General features: G+C 37.1%; 2 protein-coding genes, 2 long non-coding RNA genes and 1 pseudogene across 5 annotated transcripts; 3 read left to right on the top strand and 2 right to left on the bottom strand.

The window, feature by feature from the left end:
- The first annotated feature begins 192 nt into the window (after positions 1-192).
- Positions 193-7568, top strand: LOC147477839 (uncharacterized; annotated as a pseudogene).
- Positions 7569-8266: 698 nt separating this feature from the next.
- LOC147477838 (uncharacterized) lies at positions 8267-8736 on the bottom strand. The gene is made up of 2 exons (XR_015207200.1): positions 8612-8736; positions 8267-8526 (listed from the first exon to the last, which is right to left on the bottom strand). It is a non-coding gene; the product is annotated as an uncharacterized LOC147477838 (long non-coding RNA).
- Positions 8737-9169: 433 nt separating this feature from the next.
- LOC147477837 (protein neprosin-like) lies at positions 9170-11363 on the top strand. Its single transcript, XM_086586097.1, has 7 exons — positions 9170-9246; positions 9519-9597; positions 9694-9783; positions 10185-10349; positions 10430-10489; positions 10730-10882; positions 10962-11363. Exons 1-7 carry the CDS (start codon positions 9170-9172, stop codon positions 11340-11342), a joined length of 1005 nt encoding a protein of 334 aa, XP_086442223.1. The 3' UTR covers positions 11343-11363.
- Positions 11364-11739: 376 nt separating this feature from the next.
- On the bottom strand, positions 11740-15263 carry LOC147477836 (uncharacterized). Of its 2 annotated transcripts, XM_086583860.1 has the most exons (6): positions 15130-15263; positions 14197-14257; positions 13627-13768; positions 12870-13404; positions 12700-12757; positions 11740-12329 (listed from the first exon to the last, which is right to left on the bottom strand). In XM_086583860.1, the coding sequence occupies exons 1-4, from the start codon at positions 15167-15169 to the stop codon at positions 13216-13218; spliced, it is 432 nt and encodes a 143-aa protein (XP_086439986.1). In that variant the 5' UTR covers positions 15170-15263; the 3' UTR covers positions 11740-12329; positions 12700-12757; positions 12870-13215. The 2 variants fall into 2 exon arrangements, with proteins under 2 accessions (XP_086439986.1, XP_086439987.1); XM_086583861.1 differs by lacking the exon at positions 12700-12757.
- On the top strand, positions 14999-15616 carry LOC147477835 (uncharacterized). Its single transcript, XR_015208609.1, has 2 exons — positions 14999-15138; positions 15259-15616. It is a non-coding gene; the product is annotated as an uncharacterized LOC147477835 (long non-coding RNA).
- Positions 15617-25349: the final 9733 nt, after the last annotated feature.

Raw genomic sequence — 25349 nt, 5'->3', positions numbered from 1 at the left:
GAGGTATTGGAAGTGTTCAAGACGTAGAAGACCATGGTTGAGAATGAGACATGCTTCAAGGTGAAGAAGCTGAGATCTGATAATTGTGGAAAGTATGTTGATCCAGGTTTTGAAAAGTATTGTGCTAACAGTGGCATCAAGATGGAAAAGACTTTGTGAAGGACACCTCAGGAGAATGGGGTCGCAAAGCGGATGATTAGAACACTGACAGATAGAGCTAGGTGTATGCGTACACTAGCAGGCTTGCCTGAGCAATTCTGGCCAGAGAGCGTTAGCACAACAGCTTACCTGATCAACCGAGGACCGTCAGTACTTTTGGATTTCAGGATTCCAGAGGACGTGTGGAGCAGGAAGGATGTGAACCTTTCCCATTTGAGAGTGTTTGGGTGTGAGTCCTATGTACACAATAGTGACCAAGCTAGGAATAAGCTTGATGTCAAGTGTACCTTCATTAGATATGGCGATGATGATCTTGGTTATTGTTTTTGGGATGACCAAAACTGGAAAATTATTCGAAGCAGAGATGCCTTGTTTAGTGAGACGGTTTTGTACAAGGACAGAAAAGAAGCACAACCCATGGAGCCAGTTACAAATAGTGGCACTGAGTATGTTGAGTTGGAAGGATCTAATATAAGTCGTGGTGTTGTGGAAGTTCCACAGTCAGATGATAGTAGTAATGACTCAGATGAAGAGACTACGCCACCAAGTCCATCTCTACCTCGTGCACTAAAGAGGTTATCCAGGCAAACTGTACCGAGTATGAAGTATTCTCCCTCCACCTATTTATTTACTAGTGATGGTGAACCTCATTGCTATGATGCGGCATTGGAGGTTGGTGATGCTAGCAAGTGGGAGCTTGTTATGTGTGATGAGACGAAGTCCCTTGTCTCTAGTGTCACTTCGGAGTTGGCCAAAGTACCCAAGGACATGACTCTACATAGCAAATGGGTGTATCGAGTCAAGAAGGAACATGATGGTTCCAAGAGATATATGACAATGATATTCTCCCCAAATACTTTTCAGTCAGTGTTTAGTATTATTGTAGCAGAAGGTTTAAATCTTAAGCAGTTAGATGTGAAAACTGCTCACCTCCATTGTGACCATATTGAGGAGATTTACACGCGACAACTGTTGGGTTTCCTACGGAAGGATAGAGAGAATATGGTGCGCAAGTTGAGAAAGAGCTTGCATGGTTTCCAACAAGCCCCTAGGTGATGGTACATGGTTTGCACGCACCCATCATCCCATGCAATGGGAGTTGCTTGGAGGTTTATGGCTAACCTTGGCAAACATCATTGGGAAGCGGTGAAACGGATATTATGTTATTCATGGAGTACCACAGAGACATGTCTATGTCATGGTAGGGGTGTTGTGAAGATGAAGTTGAAGTGTTCAATTTCGTCGGGTCTTCTTGCTTGAAGACCACGTTGGATGAGCCGAGTGTTTCATTAGTAAATTGGATTTGGATTGAGTTGTTACAATTGAGTTGTGATGGGCATGTAGAATCTCGAAGGTTCCAAGTGGGAGATTGTTAGGTTATGGAACTGTCGAGCTTTGCTCCGGTGTCCGACCATGTTGTTAATCTTCAGTATGTTTTCATTCTAAGAAGAGGGCGCGCCCGCGCTTCTCTACAGGCAGACACAAGGGGCGCACGCGCTCATGTTAATGGAAGTTGGAAACGAAGAAGGTGCGCACGCGCTTTCCTTTGCCTTGCCCAAGGCGCGCCTGCGCTCCACCTTTTCGGAATTTTGACAGTTTGTCGATATTTTGGCCCAAAGCCCATTTTCTCACCCATTTCTATGTGTACCTATATAAAGGAAATAGATTAGGGTTTTGAGACAACTTTTGAGAGATTCATTTCATGGGATTTGTGGGGGTTCTATTGAGCTAGGGTTTGAGTGAGACCTCTTGTTCTTGATTCTAGTTATCTCTTATAAACTTTCCAATCTTTACTATAAAGGAAACTTGGCTTTTGTGTGGATGTAGGTAACATTTACCGATCCATCTTAAATCTTTGTGTCTCTTTACATTTACTTCCATATTTATTGTTTGCTATGAATTGTGATGATAAATTAGTAGTTTTGCTTTGTTGAGTTTGTTGTGATAACTACCAAAGTCTTGGGTGGGTAACTTCCTTAGTGTGATCTCCAAGTTGAAGTCATTTGGGATTGAAAGTAATTAGGTTGAGGTGTGACTTCCTAGTGAAATCTCCCAACACATGAGACAGTTAAAAAAGGAAACATAATTTACAAAATTGAAGTATTCATAAATTCCAGCATCTTCTGCAGCTGGAAGGACTCAATTATTGTTCTTCAAACTACAAATTCTCTACAACATGTGGTGCGAGGAGCTGAAGGTGGTCAGTCATTGTATCGACTCCATAGCTTCCAAGGCTTCAATGGACACATCGAAAGCAGTTCACTTTGACATACTAAGATTAGTCTATTTGAGTTTCATGGTGAAATATAACTTGCCCTCCTCCATAAAAGGGCCGAGGGAGAGGAAGAGAAACGATTGGTGTAATAGAAAAACCATGGATTTTCTTTAGTAAGTCCTGGCAGTCCACTTGAGTGGAACTGTTTTTCTAAATTACTGGTTTGAGATGCTTGGAGCTAAGATATGATCATCCGTCTTGCTTGACGCAGTCGACATTACAGACCCATCCCTAGTTTGGATTGACGATGGAGTTATGGTTTCAGAAGGGGCTTTGGTACAAAGCCATGAGGTGAAGAATGGAAATCTAAGTTTCCTCCCAGTGAGAATTGGTAGGAACGCTTGTGTAGGTCCATATGCTGTGATTCAGAAAGGGAGTATTTTAGGAGAAGAAGCTGAAGTCCTGCCTTTGCAAAAAACTGAGGGAGGAAAACCTCTACTTGGAAAAGATAAATCGTATACACTGCAAAAGGTAAGGTGTTTTGTGTGTGTGTGTGTGTTCAATTTCATATATTGATTTGTACATTACAAAGTGGCCCATCTGCTTTACATCTGTGAATTGATGTGCATGCATGTTATAATTGATTAAACCATTTCCCTTTATGGATGCAGGGTAAGATCATGACTGAACTCACAGTTGAAACACAGGAGAAACCTGAGGCATTGTACCACTTCTTTGGCATCTACCATGTTGGTTTTCTCAGCTCTTTGTTTGTAGCTATCCTTTACTTCCTCTACCTATACTTCTCTAAGAATTCTGTTTCCTTGCAACATTTTGGATTTCTCTGTGTAGCTGGAAGGCTTTCACTGGTTTCCAGTCACCATTGTCGCATATGCTACCATGATTTCTAGTGTCCCTTCAAGTCTGGTTTCTCTTTATCAGTCAGTGTTGCATACTTAGTCCATGGGCTAATCCTCAGCCTACTGACAGGAACTCTGACACGAGTTCTTGCTGGGAAAGAAAAAAATCACAACAATCTCAACTGAGAACTGTTAGAAAAATGGATTTGCTTTGCACAAATCCATTGAGATATAAATGAGTAATTTGTCTCCCAAGTTATCCTACTGGAGATAAAATAGGTTTCTCTTGAAACAGTACGTAAAGTGAGAAAAACCTTTTCAAAAGGATGCACTTGTTTGAAACAGTGCATTATGCCGAAAAGGTGCGACTTTTCGAAATGTGCACTGGTTCGAAACAGTACATCATGCCAAAAAGGTGTGACCTTTCGAAATAGGCACTGGTTCAAAACAGTGCTTTATGCCTAAATGGTGTGTCTTTCCGAAACATGTGACTTTTTAATGAGTTGCTTACTTTTTCCCAAGAGTCATTGTGTTGTTTCGAAGATGTACCACTCACCTATAAATAGTGGATGAATTTGGAGAGAAAGACACACCAGATCACACAGAGAGTTCTGATCTTTCTCTTCTCCCCCTGTTCTTAGTCAAATACTATGTTGTGTTCGCTGATTCTATAGAATTGAAGTGCTAGCTTTCTATAGAAGGAAATCCGTTCTATCTTGGGAGACAGTTTCCCATCAACCTTCAAGCACCGTGAGGGGGAAAATCTGTCTTAAGGACATAGTGTATCTACACTAGGCTCGGATTTAACTAAGAAGTACAAGATACATACAAGACAAAAGGTTTGTATAATTTGGTAATTGGTAAAGAGTAAGTACAATTAAGTTCTATATTCCTAACAACTTAAGACATATTTTATTTTCTTCTTCTTCTTTACCAAACAGAATTTGTTTTTGTTTTCTTATCTTTTTTGGTTTAAGGGAATAACAAAGTGTAGTTGTATTTCAGAATATGGTGACACCACCAGTTACTCCTGCTGTTACTGTTCCTACTGCTGTTTCTCATTCTGTTCCTCATGGGGAGAAACCTAAAAAGTTCAATGGAACTGATTTCAAGCGCTGGCAACAGAAGATGCTCTTCTATTTGACCACCCTTAACTTGGCAAGGTGTCTGTGGGATAAGGCTCCTGATGTAAGCCCTAATGAAACCGACAAGGAGAAGGTTTTGGCCAAAGATGCTTGGTTTCATGCTGATTTCTTGTGTAGAAATTATGTCCTTAGCGGGTTGGCGACTCATTATAAAATGTGTATAGTGTGTTCAAGACTGCTAAGGAACTTTGGGATACGTTGGACAAGAAATACAAGAGTGAAGATGCTGGCATGAAGAAATTCATAGTTGGCAGATTTCTTGATTTCAAAATGATGGATAGTAAGACCGTCATAAGCCAAGTCCAAGAACTTCAAGTAATCCTCTATGATGTCATTGCTGAATGAATGACCCTAGGAGAATATTTCCAAGTGGCTTCTATGATTGAGAAATTACCATCATCTTGGAAGGATTTTAAGAACGATCTTAAGCATAAACGCAAAGATATGAATCTTGAAGAATTGATTGTCCATCTAAGGATAGAGGAAGATAACCGCCTATCTGAGAAGAAAGGCAAGGATCCCATGGTAGCAAAGGCCAATGTTGTGGAAGGATCAAGTGCTAAGGGAAAGAGGAAGTGCCAAGACAAAGCTCAAGGTAAAGAGAGTAGTACGCCTACTAAGCTCAAGGGCAAGTGCTACAACTGTGGGAAGGCTGGACATAACCAAGTGAATGTCGCAAGCCAAAGAAGTACAAGAGGCAAAAGACTAAAGCAAATGTGACAATGGACACGCTTTCTAATAATGTTAATGACATTAACCTATCTACTGTGGTTTCTGAATGTCTCATGATTGGAAATGAAAGGGAATGGTGGGTGGATACTGGTGCTACTCGCCACATATGCTCCAACAAGTCAATGTTCACCACTTCTCATGCTGTAGAAAAGGAAGAACAACTCTTTATGGGAAACTCTTCTACGTCCAAGGTTGAAGGCAAAGGAAAGGTGGTGATGAGGTTGCCTTCTGGGAAGGAACTAACTCTAAATGAGGTGCTCTATGTGTCTGACATTCGCAAGAACTTGGTTTCTAGGTCGCTGCTGAGCAAGAATGGCTTTAAGTTAGTCTTTGTTTCTGATAAATTTGTACTAACTAAGAATGATGTATTCGTGGGAAAGGGCTATCTTCAGGATGGGCTTTTTAGGATATCTTGTTTTACTATTGCACCAAAGAGCGCCAATAAAGTTGAATCTTCTATTTACTTGATTGAGTCTTCACATGTATGGCATGGAAGATTATGACATGTTAATTATGATACTTTGCGTAGATTAATTAATTTGGACTATATACTAAAGATAAAAATAGACCCACACCATAAATGTGAAACTTGTGTAGAATCCAAGTTGACCAGATCATCCTTTCATTCCATTGAAAAAGTACTGAACCTCTAGACTTAATACATACAGATATATGTGATCTTAAGTACGTGCAAACTAGAGGTGGTAAAAAATATTTCATTACTTTTATTAACGATAGCACTAGATATAGTTATGTTTACTTGTTGAGAAGTAAAGATGAGGCAATTGAAGTGTTCAAACACTATAAAAATGAAGTTGAAAATCAACTAAGCAAAAAGATTAAGGTTATAAAGAGTGATAGAGGAGGTGAATATGAATCACCTTTTGAAGGTTTCTGTTTTGAACATGGAATCATTCATCAAACTACGGCTCCTTATTCACCTCAATCAAACGGTATTGCGAACGTAAAAACCAAACTCTAAAAGAGATGATGAATGCTATGTTGTTAAGTTCTGGTTGCCCCAGAATTTGTGGGGGGAAGCTTTGCTTTCTGCCAATTACATTCTCAACAAGATTCCTAACAAGAAGACGCTTAAAACACCATACGAATTGTGGAAAGGTCATCAGACTTCCTACGAATTCTTAAAAGTGTGGGGGTGTCTTGCTAAAGTGGAAATCCCTAAACCTAAGAAGGTGAAGATAGGACCCAAGACTATTGATTGTGTATTTATTGGATATGCAAACAATAGTAGTGCATATCGTTTTCTGGTTCATAAATCAGAGATTCAAGATATATACATGCTAATACGATTATTGAGTCAAGGAATGCTTCATTCTTTGAAAATATGTTTCTGTATAACATGTGTATAGAGCCAAGTTCAACAAAGAGAACTTTAAAATCTGTTTTAAGGACATAGTGTATCTACACTAGGCTCGGATTTAACTAAGAAGTACAAGACACGTACAAGACAAAAGGTTTGTATAGTTTGGTAATTGGTAAAAAGTAAGTACAATTAAGTTGTATATTCCTAACAAGAACATGGCTTCGCCACCGAGCAGCCATTTCGTGCCACCTCAGGTTTGCGCAATTCCTCTCTAGGACAGAAGCATTCTGCATGTACTTACGCCTTTTGGGTGCAAAGGTTGGACGACACTGTTCCATCAGAGCCATCAACCCAGTCACCGACCCCGAATTAATTTCCATTGGTGATGGTGTCCATTTGGGTGATTTCAGTAGGATCATTGCTGGATTTTATTCTTCTAGTGGCTGTTTTAATCACCAAAAAGTTGAGGTGCAAGATAACTCTGTAGTTGGTAGTCAGAGTCTCATTCTCCCGGGTTCTGTTATCCAAAAAGATGTTATTCTTGGTGCTCTCTCAGTTGCTCCAGTGAATTTAGTTCTTCAAAGGGGTGGTGTCTATGTCGGCTCACAGACTCCAATCATGGTCAAGAATACTCTGCACACATTGGACGAGCGTATTGAAAAGATGGACACCAAATATAAGAAAATTGTAGGAAATCTTGCTGGGAATTTGGCAGTGACTACGATGAAGGTCAAGTCCAGGTACTTCCATCGCATTGGTGTTGCTGGGAAGGGAAGTTTGAAAATGTTTGATGACGTACCAGGCATCCCAGAGCACACAATCTTCCATGCTGGAAAAACTTATCCCGTTATAATTCGGCACAGCAATAGCTTGAGTGCCGATGACGATGCTAGAATTGATGCGCGTGGAGCTGCTCTACCTATACTTCATAGCACAGAAGATGATGATGACAGTTCCAATAATTCATCGCCACTTCTTGATTTGACACTAAAGACTGGCAAGGCATTCTACGCACGAACAATAGCCGACTTTGCAACCTGGCTTGTTTGTGGACTTGCTGCGAGGGAGGAGTATGTGTGTTGATGTGCAACCAAAATATCATGATTACCCACCGAGATAAATAAGGGGGAAAATATAAGAAACCAATTCATCAAAGCTAGGGATTTGGCCTAAGCTAACTGAAATGCACATACATAATGTATACAACTCTAAATTACATTGAGATGGCTAGGTGTGTCCGTATCCGACACAAATACAAAAAGTCGGTCATGGCCAAATATTAAAAAATGAGGTATATCAACATACAATATGTGTCTGATACGGATTATTTTAGAATATCGTGTGTCCATTTTACATAGATACAACCTCATATGCAGTTCCAATAGTCCCACCTTCCAAAATCTCAAATCATCTAACCATCGATATCTACTAATCAAGTAATTAATTGACATAAGAGACAATATCTAGTTTGCAGTATTACATAATAAGAAATAACGCTATTATGTGATAAGAAATTCTCTAAGAAATAATGTTTCAGTTCCCATGTATTATTCGAAAAAGAATAATATGATAATCCAAATTGCGTATATATATTATTTGTTGTTAAGGCCCATTCTCTACATTCAAGTATAACAAAAAGATAGATACCTCACTTATTCATTTTCACTGAAGAGTTCACTGTGCATAGCGTTGTCAGCAAAATCTTGTTGTAATGAATTAATCTCTGAAAAACATTGATCAATAGCTTCAGTAAAACTTAATGCTTTCAGCACACAAGTGACTCAATGCCAACATAGTTTTCCAACGATCTTGCAAGGTACACAAAATGATAAACAATAATTTTGGGTTAACATACCAAAATCAGAAGACATGTTCCCTTTAACGTCATACTATGATTATAATATACAGTAATCAATAGAAAGAAAAATTAAATTGACGACATTTTCAACTGGTAACTGAGCCAGGACAGTAACCTCTGCCTCGTCAACGATGGTGTCTTTCACTAAGAAATCATTCTTTGGGTCTTTCAGAACATCGAGTCCGGTGAATATCATATAACCCACTCTCCTAGATGAGTCAATCAAGCAGTTTCTGTTAAAAAGAGACTCATAAGATAATGTGAATTATCTAAGAAGAGAATGGTTCAATTCTATATAACCAAGTGCACATTGTTTACCACATTCTTATTATAGAGTGAGATAGACAACTTTCCCCATCTTTCTAATCTTCTTCACCCAACACCCTCCGCGGAGATGGAACTCAGGCTGTTGATAATTACACTTCAAACGCTTGAAGGCCAACAGTTGAGACTGAGCAATCTTAAGTTCCACTCTATTAGCTTTAGCACATGGGTTGTCACACTTTGAGAGTTGTCCAGACTATCCCTAATCGTTGCCTCTTTCGTGGATCCCATTATTATTACAAAATATAATAATATTAACCTAAATAAATCTTAGAAATAAAATCTTACTATATTAATCTAGATTAAAAAATATAATTTTATCATACTAATCTAAATCTATACTATTCTAATCCAATAAATATTATGCATAATATATTCCAATAAAAATAATTACCAGTTTACAGTATAAATTCTAGAAATAAAATCTTACTATATTAATCAAAATTAAAAAATATAATTTTATCATACTAATCTAAATCTATACTATTCTAATCCAATAGATATTATGCGCATAATATATTCCAATAAAAATAGTTACCAGTTTACATTGAAATGTATCGTGCCTTTTGGTGTGAGATGATGCATAAACTTGGTATAATAAAAGAATATTCTAGCTATCGCCAAAAAAGGTAAGAATAGATGAGAATATTCTTCGGTGAAAAACTATTGTTCTCTCATGAATTTGTGTTTTCTACACATGTCAAGCCTTTTACATTTGTAATTGGGAGACTCGTGAGCTAAAAAGTTATATTCCTTATAAAATGAGAATTGGCCCTTTCTCATTTCAATTTACATGAACGATTTCTTTTGTTTTTTGAAAAATATGACTTTGGATATCTTTTTCACAATGTTATTAGTAGTATTGTCCACAAGCCTAAATTTCCAATGGAACTGGAGGGAGGGTGATATCAAATGAAGAAGATTCAGAGTTTGTAGAGCAACTCAAGATTCTCAACAAACACCCCATCAAATCTATTCAGGTACGTATGATGAAATGGTACTGTAGCTAGTCATTACAACTTCCTAAAATGTTCAAAAGACTGATCACTAGTAAAGTCGTAATGTGCTACTCTTAGGATGAAGAAGGTGATATATTTGACTGCATTCAACGTGACAAACAGCCTGCTTTTGACCACCCTTTGCTCAAGAATCACAAAATTATTCAGGTATGTTGCTTTCGTTCTTATAACTGTATTCATGTTTAATTTATGTATCACAACTCTTATGTACGTCTACATTTTGGTCGAAATTAGATGGAGCCAACTTCCCTCCTAAAAAGTTCACTCCCTAAAAATTCATTAAGCGCGGAATGCATAGTGACCCTAAAACGTATAGAATGCCCAAAAGGAACAGTACCCATACGAAGGACACTGAAGGAAGATCTCATAAGAGCTAAACTTTTCATGGAAGAACATGCTGCTGGAATTCATCCAAGTACACCTTCATATCCAAATCAACACGTAAGTAACAAACTTTAGATATTATACCCCTTGCTTACGATTTTGATGTAGTTATGTGCTTAAATATATTTTCATTTGAACTATTCCTAACATTGTTTACTTCACAGCTTGCAATGTTGAAAACCACAGCAAAGAGAATAAATGGAGCACAAGCAATGATGAACACACTTAGTCCAATAGTAAAACCTGGTCAATCGAGTTGGTCTCTAATTTGGTATGAGAATGGTGAACTTGCTACAGGAGAATATGATTATATCATAGCGGGATGGACAGTAAGTTCTCTTTATTCCATTCGGTTTACACAAATATGGCCCACTAATCCTAACTTCAATTTTTATGTCGTAATTTACAGGTAGCGCCGGCATTAAATCGTTATCATGATTATAAAACTCGTTTCATCACATATTGGAGTGTAAGTATCAACTCTATTATCCGAAAAAAAAAAAAGAGTGGAAGTATCATCAATATTATAAAACTTCATTTCATTACAAATCACCACCCTTTTATATCTCAGTGCCTCCTATGCTACATAAAAAATTGTTTGCCATCTATACAAGTTCGTGCTTTTAGAATAGTTGGAATTTGCCGCACATACAGCATTTTATTTTAGAGTCGCACTAACGTTACTTCCTTTTTGTTTCCATATTAATAGACGATTTCGAACCATCAAGTCAGAGGTGGTTGCTACAATGTTCTTTGTCCTGGTTTTGTACAAGTAGACAGCAACTATCCTCTTGATCAAGTCTTCTCCAATATCTCAGTATACAACGGACCTCAATTTTTCGCTCAAGTTGCAATCTTCCAGGTATAGTTGAAGATGTGCCATTTTCGCGTACATTATTTTCTTGTTGCCTATATTTAACTAACAGATTGTGTTATACTAGGATCCTGTTACCAACAATATTTGGCTGACACTTAACTCTAGAGCTATTGGTTACTGGCCCAGTGCCATACTGCCTCATTTAGTTGGAGGTGCTAATTATGTTGCATGGGGAGGATTAGCAATTGCTTCTTCAGATGGGATTAGTCCACCAATGGGATTTGGAGTAATTCCATACGCTTGGGACTACAAGCATGCAGGAATTTTCAAATATGTTCAAGTCTTTGATACAGATCACCAATGGACCGTACCATATGGCAATTGGGACAAATACGAAGACAACTCAAAGTGTTATAGTGTATTTTTAGGATATTTGACTCAAGGAAATGCTGATGAGGGATGGCCATTTACCTATGGAGGTCCGGGAGGAGAGTGTGGAGTTTAATTAGGATACTGTATTTTTTCAAGAGAGTTGTCAACTTGTCAAAATTATAGAACTGCATTATATTCTTCTTTGTCCCTGTCATTGGTTGTCTTTGTTTATTGCCGAACTAGTCCTTACTGATTTGAGATATCTAGTTGAAAAAACGACTAAAAAGGTATCAAACTTTACACTTTTTGACAGTTTGGGGACCAAATTTTTTTCTTGACAGTCAATTTAGGAACTTCTGTCAAAATTCTCTAACATTGTTTCTAACTAGCCATTTGGCCCGGCCTATGGCCGGACTTGCTACATAGATAGCTAGACTCAAAAACCTAAAATCCACTTGAATAAATATCTAATTAGCAGAATGAGCTTTGATGAATTTCTAACATGGCCATTACTGATATAACATGTCAAGTACAAATCAAATAATCTTTTATATATATAGTCAAATCACTTTTCTTAAAAAAATATAATACCAATGTCGATCCCGTGATTGAGAGTGTTCGAGGCATACCACTTTTGAGAATTGGGAAAAGACGCTTCATATAATCAGCACAAAGAACAGGATAAGCAGCATTGTTAATAACACCACTAAGGAATTTTAAAGAACCTAGAGTCTTTTTGTTTTCTCTTGGGCTTCCAAAAGGTCTCTACTTGCCAGTAAAGTGGTTGAGCTGCCTTATACAACAGATGGTTTAATTTCCAAATCTCTTGTGGCTTCATCTGTATGGGGACTGTCCTTCACATCTAATGCTTCCTTTTCCACTTTTATGAATTAAGAAGAAGCCTTGATTCCTGATTTTCGCTTTGGGGATTTCAATTTCTCCGGAGCCACCACGTCCTTGTCGCTGTCTTTTACATGTACCTCTTGGTCACACAACTTTGTTGTTGCCGACTGATGAAAGTAAGGGGAGACAACAGGAAGTAGAACCTGTTTCTCTTTTTTAAACCTGTTTCTCTTCTTTTTCTCTCCTTGGAATGCCCCATTTCTTCAAGCAATTTCTTCTGTTGAAGAAAAATACCAATGGACAAAGCAAAACGTATGAGTAGAAATTCGCCACTTTTTCAAATTAAAACAGATTTGCAAAGCAATGAAAGGGATAAAAAAAATGTTGCAATTTCCTACCATTATAAATAAAACCGCAAACCATTATTATTATTGGGATTCGTATTTGTTAATTTCTAATAGCACTCAGCGTCACTTAAATGAATTGAATGATATATATAGGCTTTAACCTATCCAGATGATAGCATTTTAATTTTATTTTTTGTTTGTTTGTTTTTTAATAAAAGGAAATTTGGTTATATCATGAGAGTAAAATGAAACATGATTGCGTAAAATTTGTTATAAACACAAAAGTTTTGAGATTATTACCTCATAATACTAATTTACAGAATATGTGCAATTGAGATTATTCCCCAAGATCAATGTGCTCGACAAATTGAAGAGATTAATGTGAAAAGTATGTAAAGTGATTAATAGAACATCAAATGGTAATCAATGGGTAAATTAATCCAGGAATTGAGGAAAAACTGAGAAAGTACCTGTTGACCTTCTTCCTCGCACTATCCCATTAAAGCAACCAGGTTCCGGTGGTGCACTCTTGATAGTAACTCAATTTCTGTGAGAAATTCTTTTTCACCCTGTAATGAACCTTCAAGTGCACGTTTGATGGCCACAATACTTCCATCAGCTAAAATAACTTTATACACCTTCCCATAACCTCTTTGGCCAATCTGAGTAGAGTTATTGAAATTGTTTGTGGCCGGTGCCATTTGCACAAAAGTGAAGTCCTGGACGCCATCAACTTTGATTTTGATCCTTGACACTGCAATGGTTTACATAGATATATTGGAGACGAATGAACGGGGAGGGGGCTTCTGCCTGCTACTACCTGTTGCTGCTAGGTGTTGCTGCTGCTGCCATGGACCTGCTGGTGCTCGCTGCTGGTGTCGCTGCTGCTGCTGCTGGACCTGCTGCTGCCATGGACCTGCTGGTGCTCGCTGCTACTGGTGGTGGTGTCGCTGCTGGTGATTCACACGAAAGAACAAAATGTGCGTGCAAAGGTGATGAAGAACTCTGAAATACAACAGGTCTCAGTGCCAAAACCATTGAACTTAATTATAATGGTTTTTTAGATGTGCAGACGTAGGATGATTTCTCATGTATAATGATAGCATTTGGAATACAACGGTTCAGGCAGGCATTGATATATGAGCCTCAATTATGCTTCATCTGGCTTGACTAAATATGAAATAAAAAGTTGTCAAAATTTGGGTAGATACAGCAGAAAAAGAATACCTCTCCTTTAAGATCAGGATTGATGGGATTAGTCAAGAGACCAGCTTCAGGATACGCAAGTGGTTCACTACGCCCTGGTAACCGGTCATCTGGCATGGGCATTATTCTCAGCCTATTATCTGCCATGGCCATGTAATGGAACCTATCCATTTTAAACAATACTACAATTTCATCATACAAGTTTCTAAGATAACCAACAACGGGCTCGTAAATCAAAGAGTAAAACATTCCCAACTTTAGAACATTTTGTTCCTTATCTTGCCAAAATTTTATGAATAAAATACAATATTCGTATTTTGCCCTGCAATGAAATGGCTGAACTCGAGACCATTCATCGTGCTTATGAATGATCCGTTTTACACTGTTCAAGCATTTTTTTCGGAAACTCACAGTAACTACAATGTATAAAAGCAAGATTAATCAAAAACTTCAAAATTGAGAAAATTTATCACCTCGATTAGCACTGCCAGTTTTAATCATATAGGTAATGGTACATGATTAGACCATTTGACAGGGCATGAAATCCATAAATAAACTAATAGTAAAAGGATTTAAGTGTTTGGGAAAAACCTCCGACCAATTACAAAACGAACAATAACTCCTTTTACTTCAAGTTTCTTCAACGCATCACCTGAAAGCCATGTGAATTTGTTAATATTTTGTTTTCACGTTCAAAGCCTAGACTCTAGTAGTAATCACTAATCAGTAATAAAACCATATATTTCATACAACAACCAACAAAGGAAATCTATACAACAACTCATATGTCAGATTCACCGAATTCTAAAAAAAAGGGTGGCTATATCCATGTCCAATTGTCTCAAATGACAACCAGCTACATGAATAAAGCTTGTCCAAATGTCTCTACAGAACTTCACGACCTAAGCAATAACTCCACATCGGAATACTGTGACCAACTAAGTGGATTCTAAGAAGTAAAATTTCGGAAGATTGATTTAGCAAGTGTAAATCACAGTATTTTCAATACATATTGTGCATAGATTACATTTTACAATTCAAATGCACAATAGCAAGTGAAAAGACAACAAACCTCTTGGCATCCAAGAACCTCTAAACACATTCCGTTTTCTACTGATTGCTACTGATTGGTTGATATTTTTATGCTAAAAAAGTTACTGATATTTCGCCTTCTATTCTTGATGTCATTTCTCTTGACGACTAATTCATCTTCATCCATGCAGTTATCTAGTTCAGGTCTGGGACGGTCTAGTGGATCGTCAAGGCGAGCTGCAGTCTCTAGCAGCCGTGATGCAATGGTGGTTGGGAGTGAGACCGACCCATCTCGTCCCCGTACTACAGAGGCAAGCCCAGGATCACTCAGGAAGGTTGTAAGTGGGCAGAGAAGTTCGTCAATAAGTTCTTTGGATGCCAAGCGCACATCTTCTAGCCGGAATCCCACAAACATAAAGAACTTTGAGTCAACTCTCAAGGGCATCGAAGGTCTGAACTTTGAGAATGATGAGAGATTGCATTATTAGTTACCTGCTGCAGGTTGATTCAATCTCCATCTGTTGTAAATCATAAACTGTTGGCCCACTACTTCAGTTAAGGTGGGAGTTCTTATTCTGAGTTGTTTTCTGAGGAAAGCTGTGATTTCAATCTGTGTTACAGCAGATTGGGGACTGCGTCAAAAAGTAGGCAGAGAGCCTTGAGGAGCTTTACCCAACTGAAAATCAACCGAGCTAGTCTCGCCAATACAACACTCGAGTTGTGTCTCTAAGCTTCCCTTAATGTTTCTCCATTATTTTTCATAAAACCAGTATAAACTCCAATAACAGCAAGAAGCTTAATTTTGTCTCGTACCACTTTTAGGTTTGCTCCTTAGATACCCCTGACTCTTTGCCAATGTCAAGTCCATCTCAACTTCTGTAATCCTCTTGGCTCGCATATCTTGAACAATTTCTTAGTTTAATGAGACTCTGTTGATGCTTTTTATGGAAAAGATGATTTCTCTTCTATTATTATGAGGGTTTGAAGAGATGAATTTTTCTTTGTTGAGTTGGAGGTGTTTTGTAGAGTATGGAAAGAGGTTTTTAGCTATTTTGAACAACGAACAATTGAAATTGACAAAAAAAGGGCGTAGAATTATTTTTTGGAGATAAGATTTAAGAACGGAGTAAGAATGGAGATAAAATTTAAGAATTGAGATAAGATTTAAGAAAGGTTTTTATCTACTTATCTATGGGGTACGAACAATTGAAATCGCAAAAAAAGGGCGTAAAAAAGGCGTAGAATTCATTTTTTTAGATAAAATCTGATGTGTCAGTGTGAGAGAAAAAAGAGGAGCTGACGTGGGTGCCTGGGAGCATTCTCAACTACTGAGTATTAATGGTCTTAGATTTGTTTTTTTTTTCTCAAAAAATAAAAAACATGCTAACGTGTACAACTATAACTCACACGCATAACTCACACGCACACATTTCTCACGTGATAACAGTAGGTCTTCCCCAAATTACAGTTTCAGTGATCGAAAAAAAACCCCAAAACTGGCAAATCAGAGGGACGATGCAATATCCCGGCGATTTATGAGCCTATAGATAACTCTGAAATAGGGTATCCGAAAAATCTGAGTTTTACCCGAAAAGGTGAGAAAGCAAGGATCGTGAATGGTAAGAAAGAAAGCTGGGTAATGCATGAGTACACTTTGAAAGAATATCCACTTGGTGCAGACGTATTGGCTCTTTGTAGGATCAGCAAGGGAAGGAGCGATAACAGCACATCTTCAAGCTCATCTGGTTTGGTTTTGGAAGGGCTAGAGGAGGACTATGACCAAGCATATGAGCCAAAAGGAAAATGTACCATAACATCGTTGGAGGAACCAAAAACATTGTTCAGCGAGGGAGTCAGAACGACAACGACAGACTTTGGTGGGATTACTTTGCAGCAAGACCATGCATAACCAATTCTGTACTTCTGAAGATAACAACGTTTTGGGATCATGGTCATATGTGCATATGGCTAGAAGCCTAGAAACTGAAAAGTCACATATGGCAGACGACAATGGAAGCAGATCGTATGCCTTCACATCAGAACCGACTTCAACAGTGGTTGCACCATTGGATGGTGGAAATAACGCGTCTCAAGTGGATCCTCAGCCATTTAACAATATTGAAGACTCTTATATGAGAGAACAACTCAGTCAGATATCCTCCTATCTATTAGATGATCTTTAAATAATGTAAAGAGTCTCAAGGACCTCCTTAGGATGGTTCTTTTATTTAAACTTGTATCTGAGGAACTGCATGATCTTTTTGTATGATAACTGCAAATCTCGATCTTGAATGAGAATTCTCCAATATTTTGGAAGAATAAGAAATTTAGTCCACTAACAAGTTTACTTTCCAATTCTAATTATTCAGCAATTTCACACATTTATTTAGCCGTAGTGAAAGTTTTTGAGCTTTCACTGTAGAGAACCAAGTGAAAGTTTTTGGGGTTTTTTTTTCGATCACCGAAACTGTAATTTGGGGAAGACATATTGCTATCACGTGAGAAGTGTGTGCATGTGAGTTATAGTTGTACACGACAGTATGTTTTTTATTTTTCGAAAAAAAAAAATACAAATTAGAAACAATGTTAGAGAAATTTAACAGAAGTTCCTAAATTGCAAAAAGCAAAAAGTTTGGTCCCGTCCCCAAACTGTCAAGAAAAAAAGTTTGGTCCCCAAACTATCAAAAGATGTAAAGTTTGATACCCTTTTTAGTCGTTTTTCGTATCTAGTTCTAACTTCTAAGTAATTAAATTGATATATCAAATAGAACTCATATCAATGTGATTTCTCCCATTCGGACCTATACAGTATAATTTGCGAGGTAAGAAAATTATACTCCATGCAAGATGTTTGTTGTGGGTCTCTCTTACACTCACTCTCTTTTTCCCTGTTTGCTCTCCTCTCCTTAGCCGCTCCCCTCCCTTTTCCTTTTTCTTTTCTCCCCCCTCTCTCTCTCTTTCACTGTTCCTTTTATATTCACCTCCCTTTCATCCCAACCGTCCACCTGTTACTTCATCTCTCGCTCTCCCTTCATCCACGTGTAGGGTTTCTTCCATGCCCTACATGACCGCGGTCTGATACTGTGCACATGAGTTTTCCACGTATTTTGCCTCGGGCCCATATTGGTATTGATCCCCTACTCCGTGACTGCCCTACCACAGCATGCATCGGGTCACTCTACCCCTGGCCCCCCTTTCATCCTAGAAACCACCACTACAATGTTCTTCTAGCTAGATCGAAGAAGGCATTGGGTAGGGATTGTTACCATATTGCTCAATTCCTTGCAAACTCCATTTCTTATTCTTGTAGCCTTGCCTTTCACACCCAATAATTATCAAGTGCCCAGTACTCGTGCATTACCATGACCTGCAAAGAATATACCAGTTCTACTTAATTGGTTCCTAAAACTCTATATGTTGTATGTTTGGACTTCATAACGTACCTTACATTGAACAACGAACATGCCCACCCCACTGGGAAAGGATAGCCGCCACTCAACTGTTCACCAAAACTAACGAGCATGATAAATAATCTGATCACAGCATCATGCCAGAATCCAGGGTAAATGGCATGTACAGTGTGGGGGACATATATTGTCATCAATATATTTGTGACACGTGTCATTGTCATTGATCATATCTTGAGACTAACTTATTAGATCATTACAATTGGTCATCTCAAGAGTCATAAGTTACCAAATGGTTACAAAATGAACATGAGCAATAAATAGCTATCAATGCAATATTAAATATCATCAATGAATAGAGCACCAAAAGTGGACCTCATTTAATTCATGGAGCACCAAAGGGGGGAGGGAATTCTATATATTTCCTCTTCACTCTCTAAGCAGAGGGGGAGAGAAGGGCAGGCTTCTTCTCCACTCTTCATCTTCTCCGTTCACCATCGATCACTCTATCATAGAGACCAAACAATGAACTACGTTCGACTTAATTCCAGTTCATCAGCGAACTGGATACGTAGGCAGTTCGATCCGTTGAACTCAGTCGCAACATCATTCTCCCCAAAATTTCTACACATGTAAGGTTCGCCCAAAAAGAACCTTTACATACAGCATGCTACTTTTTTTTTGTTACACATAACGTCTTGAGCCTATGTGAAGCTGTCACTGCTGAGATCTGAATGTAAGCGCAAATTTAATAGTGTTTAGAGGATCATTAATTACATTAATGGGTGGATAGGTCATTGTGTGTTAAACCAGATCAAATCTTGGTCATGGGCGGGTGACATGTTAATAACTAAATAGGTGGGTTTATGAATTGGGCTTGACAAGAAGAAAACAAATGAACTTAAGCCCCAATAAATGATGTTAGACAACACCATCATTTTTTTCCTCTAATCAAATGATACGAACAAAATTTTAATGGGTTTTGAAACCCCAAAGTATCAGCCATGGATTGAATCACGTTTATTTTCCATTAAATTAATTTGGTTTTTTAAGGCTATCATTTTGTTTCTCTATGCTATCATTTTTAAGGCTATTAGTGTTCTCCAGGGTATTGTGGTTTCTGATGGTCTTGGCTTTGGTGATTTGCAGTGGCGTTTATCGACACTCCCATTATGTCTTGGTAGGTTAGGTATCTATTGTGCCTCTGATGTCTCTACTTTTGCTTTCGTGGCCTCCTGTTGTCAGACTTCTGAGCTTCAGAACCACATTCTTAGGAGTTATGGCCCAGTGCCTGTTGATGCGATTCTTGATATTGCTAGCAATGTATTGAGTCTCTGTCTACCCGATCTTGACCTTAATTCTCTGGCTGTGAATGATACTGTCCCCTTAAAACCACAAAAAGTTTTGGCGGAAGCGTTCTACGGTAAGATTGTTGCTGGTCTTGAGAGGGAGTTTGAGTTTTCTACTCGTCAAAAAGCAGTCATTGGATGCTTGCAGTCAGAACACGCAAAGGATTTTCTACTTGCTATTCCGATGGAGGGACTTGGACAGTGTATGTCACCGGTGGAGTATCGTTCTATTCTCCAGTATCGTCTCATGATTCCTTTGTACTCTGACGGTGGTATATGCCCTGTTTGCTAAAAAGAGTAGACTGGATGCTTTCGGGAACCATGAAGCACATTGTCGACACTTTCTAGGTTTCAAATATCGACATTATCATGTCAGAGACATTTTATGTGATGCATTTTGGAGGGCTGGGGTACAAGTGAAGAAGGAAGCTCCCGTCAATTTTCTCACTGATCCGAATGAGGGAATAAGATCGACACTTCATACTACGGATGTATTGATATATAGTTGGTTTGAGGAGAGGCATGCGTGTGTTGATGTAACTGGAGCCTCTCCGTTGGTAGGGATTGGGAATGGAGTCTTTGAGGTGGGTGACGCAGCTAATAGAGCAGCGGCAGAAAAGATTGAGAAACACGAGGAGGCTTGTAAGGGTAACCAGCATTGTTTCATTCCATTCAGTTTCGACACTTTTGGTTTCTTGGCACAACAATCTGTTGAGCTCTTTAAGAGATTGCAGAAAGTTATGGATTGCAACATAATGACAGCTGGTTTTAACGAGTTTGTATTTAAAAGGATAGGATTTGCCATTCAAAAAGGACTTGCGGCGCAGCTTGTTGCACGCTTGTCCTAATTATTTGTAAAACTCGTTATCATTATCAATAAGATTTCCACTTTATAAATAAAAAAAAAAAAAAAAAAAAAAAAAAAAAAAAAAAAACTCACTCGATGGGGAGATTCCGACGATTAGGTGATTGTTGGTGATGGTATAAATGTATAATTGCTAGCTAGGGGTGTGTATGGGGTTGTTCAAGTGTTAAAGTCAATGGTTTATTGTTTTGGTGGTTATTGGTGCTTGAATCAGTATTGTTTCGGCCGCCGAATTCATTCATATGATTGGTACATTGATATTTTCTTGGTTTATCAGTAGATAATACTACTAATTGGTTTGTCTAATTTTCATGGTGATAATGCAATTTAACGTTGGCCAATACTGGTTTCAAAACCCATTAAAGTTTTGTTAGTATCCTTTGATTAGAGGAAGAATATGATGATGTCGTCTGACATCATTTATTGGGGCTTAAGTTAATTTGTTTTCTTCTTGTCAAGCCCAATTCATAAACCCACCTATTTAGTTATTAACATGTCATCTGCTCATGACCAATATTTGGTCTTGTTTAACACATAAGTCCACCCATTAACAAAACTGGGTAAAGATCTGACTCAGATCAGACCCGAAACTGGACCTGTTTTACGGACCATATAACTTGTTTTTGACGTATATAATTCGTTTTATGTCCCTTTTTAACGCATAAATAGCCGTTACATAGGTATTTACGAATCCCACATTATAGAAAGGCCTAAAACATGATTTGGATTGGTTTGGGAACAATTGTAGGTATATCAATAAATACTCTACTTTATGAATACATTATGATATTCGATCCTTTTCCGCTGCATATCACATTTTAATTATATGAGTATATTTATGATGTTATTGTTGTTACCCATTATAATATTGATATCAAATAAGAACATGGTATACACAACTTAACGTTTTGGTAGCCACCAAAGTGGCCTAAAACCTTAAGAAATTATGAATGTCATTTTACTGTTGATGACAAACTTAAATTCATTTAGATATTTGAAGTCATATATTTTTTTTGATAACGTTGTTGGATATGATAATGTCTATATGATTTTTTTTTTAAGGTTTGTCAAGTTGGGTTTATTGACTTAATGAGCTAAGCCTGCATGCATTACTTGTTCTTTGTGTTCAATAGCATACATACGATATGATGATTATTTCTATTATGTTACCAATAACGTTGTCTATTAATTCCTACTCCAATTAATGATGGTTGCATAGTGAAAATAATTTTAACTCGTTATTAATTCGTACATTATGATAGTACGTTTGTTTGTTATTCCGCTGCATATTTATATTTCACTGCACTTAACGGGTATAATGTACAACGTACTATACATGTTTTTGCAATTTAGATTATTTACTCTTTTTTTTTTTTTTGCACTGCAATACTCTATACAATTTTTTTAGCACTTTTAGACTATGACTCAATTCTAGTCGGTCAATGCTGATGTGGCCACCGAAATACATAATGTGTCCGTTCATTTCATTAGGTGGCATTAATAAAGCACGTGAGAAGCACATTTTTTTTTCTTAAAAACTGAAAAAAGAAATTAAATACCAAATTCACAACTTCTTCTTCTCCACGAAACAATTCACATAAACCCTATTGCATAAACAAAACAAACATGACACACAAAAACTAAAAATGACACTTGCACAAACGAAAACACAAAAACTAAACATGACACTTGCACACTTGACTGTGAAATTAAAACAAACTTAACACACAAAAACTAAATCTAGAACACCAACAAACACCACAACAATACTTCAATCAACACAATCTCTTCTTTGTCATGCTCGTCATGCATACACCAGCAGCATGTAGAGCCAACACAACCTCTTTAACTTGCTGCCTAGATGGCCCTGCTGCTGTTGGTGTTGGTGTTGCTGATTGTGTTGTTGGTGATACTGCTGCTGCTTCTGCTAGCCTGGGTGATCTTCTAAGGCGTCTCTCAAATCCTGGTGGAACTTCTGGACTAGGTTATCGTTCTCGTCGAGCTTCACTTCCCTCTCCATTCTCTTCCATCATTTCAATACAACAAATTCTGCCACAGTTAGTACAAACTCTCAAACATATATCTCATCATCTTCCATCACAATCTCCATAAATATCCTCCTACCATTCTTTGTTTGCATTATTTTTCGAACTACTTCAACTGATTTATCAAATTGTTTACTATCTCCCTGAATTTCAAATACATTTCCCTTCACCATTATTTGTTTTCACTAAATAAACCTAACTATAGTCTGTTGAGTTCTTACCCAGCAAAAAAAAAAATGTTTGAGTTTTTATAACAATTTAAGCCAATAAATACATCCAACTGATTAATCCGTTTCTCAATTCTCACACATATTCAAATTTCAAATAATTTTAATTTACAAGATAACATTTATGCATGGTTTATTAGGTGTTGACACTTGTTAGTTGATGTCTTTTCAACCATACCCATTTTTAATTTTCAAACAAGGTTAAATGGGCGCGAAAAAAATGGGGAAAGAGAGTAAAATGGATCATGTGCCTTTCATGTGCTATTTTCAACTGTTGTGGTATACCAAACAGTGATATGATGCCACAGTAGCAAAAAAAAATGACATGTCAGCATTTTTTTACCGGAATTTGGCCCATGGTCGTTACTTGAAAGAAAAACTATTGTACAAACTACTGCAGTGCAAAATATATATATATATCTAAAAGGTCCTATTATTGACAGACCCCATTTTGTGTTAGGCAGACTGCTCAAATTTGGTACAATGTGATACTTTTAAACAAATGAATTGATATTTGTACAAATTTTCAAATAATTTTAAAAAATTCAAAATTATTATGATTGAAATATTTTTTATTTGAATATAGTTATTCTATTAAATATTTTCAAAATTTCGATATGGATATGAATTTTTCATACGAAAACATTTCTTCGTAAACCCTAAACCATAAACCCACCCTAAATCCGGTGCAAGTAGTTTTTAATGATGAAATTATGAATGAAATATGTTTGAAATTAAGATAGTTATTTATAACAACTAATTAAAATATAATAAAATTTTTCCAAATCGACTAGGGTACGTAACTTAGTATGAAATTTCTAAACCCTAAACCCTAATAAATGAATTGATATTTGTGGAAATTTTCAAATAATTTTAGAAAATTCAAAATTATTATGATTGAAATATTTTTTATTTGGATATAGTTATTCTATGAAATATTTTCAAAATTTTGACTTGGATACGAAATTTTTCGTACGAAAACACTTCTTCGTAAACCCTAAACCCTATCCATACTGAGATATACACTAAGTCGATGTAATTTGGTCAATAATTCATCAGTTTTAATCGATTATTCTTAAATTAAGTATTGTTAATTGAATTTATAAAATTTAATCAATTTCACAATTTTTAATATTCAATTAGCGTAAACTGTGTTGAATACATATGTCAAAACCCTATCTGTACTGAGATATACACTAAGTCGATGTAATTTGGTCGATAATTCATCAGTTTTAATCGATTACTATTAAATTAAGTATTGTTAATTGAATTTATAAAGTTTAATCAATTTTACAATTTGTAATGTTCAATTAACGTAAACTGTGCTGAATACATATGTCAAAACCCTAAACGTACTGAGATATACACTGAGTCGATGTAATTTGGTAAATAATTCACCAGTTTGAATTGATTATTGTTCAATTAATATTGTTAATTGAATATATAAAGTTTAATCAATTTCACAATTTGTAATTTTCAATAAGTGTAAACTGTGTTGATCGGGAATACATACGTACTGAGATGAGATATTGGAACTAAAGCCCATCGATGTGGTCACATCGTTTCGAACTAAAAGCCCATCGATGTGGTCACATCTTTTGGAACTAAAGTGCCTCAATGTGGTGATATCGTTTGAGACCAAAAAAATGATTCTACTGGAATTTTGAACGATTCCATTAGATCGTTTGGGAGTAGCTTTGGCAATGTGTTGAGATCGTTTGGAAGTGAAGTGCGTACTGGAATTTCGAACGATCCTATCAGATCGTTTGAGAGTAGCTTTGGCGATGTGGTGAGATCGTTCGAGACCAAAAAAATTGATTCTACTGGAATTTTGTCTCTCAAACGATCCCATCAAATTGTTTGGGAGTAGCTTTGGCGATGTGGCCACGTCGTTTGGGACATAACCTTGGCAAAATTCATTTGATTTTTTGGGACTTTCATATCCAAACAAAATCATATAAAATAATATACATCCAAACCATCCAAATCAAGCAAACATACATCCATACATCAAATTCCACCAAAGAATATATACCATCAAATTTAAGAAAATTGTATCAAAAACCAAATTACAATTCCAACCATATGAACATTAATTAAATAGACTTATTCGATAACATGTACTATAGGTATTTCAGACCTATTATTAGTGTGCTCGTCTTCCAATACTAAACTGGGAATATTCAATGCCGTAAATTACGCTTGTCTTGCTTGTAATGCAGTATCCCAACTATTTGCAATTAAGTGTCGAGCTCTACGCCATCTTCGCATCGGTTTTGGAACCGGACAATCATCAGCAAGTTTAACATGGACAAAATGATATCCATGTATGAAAGAGGTACCCAACACTTTCTTTAGTTTCTCAAGATTTGCTTGGGTTATTAGTGGCAAGATAAGATAGCAGTAAGTACTTCCTAAATGTACGTGGACGACATTAAATCTCAAAGCAAATAGATATCTAGCAAAGGGCATGCTCATCCACTTATCAGGGGGTGCCCAACCACATTCATGGGAAATTGTAGGTTTCACAAACCTAACCTCACTGTGTGTATACAATGTACAATATAGGGGGAGGTTGTCATTAAGTTCTTGTAACAACTCATTTCTCATCCACGACAACTCTTCCTGACTTTTTCCTAGTGCAATGCACATTGCTTTATACCTGCAATTGCCATCACCCACAGGGTCATCCACTTTAACAATATATTTGTACAGTTCTTCTGGAATATCCAAACCGTAATATTTCGATCCCCTCAGGGTGCCAATGTCTAACTTTTGAGGTGATTTTTTAGAAGAGTTCTTCCATGGTGTGGTTGTTT

The sequence above is a fragment of the Coptis chinensis genome, chromosome 9 (assembly GCF_015680905.1).
Source record: "Coptis chinensis isolate HL-2020 chromosome 9, ASM1568090v1, whole genome shotgun sequence".
Lineage (NCBI taxonomy): Eukaryota > Viridiplantae > Streptophyta > Magnoliopsida > Ranunculales > Ranunculaceae > Coptis > Coptis chinensis.
This window is presented reverse-complemented; position numbering and strand designations above follow the sequence as displayed.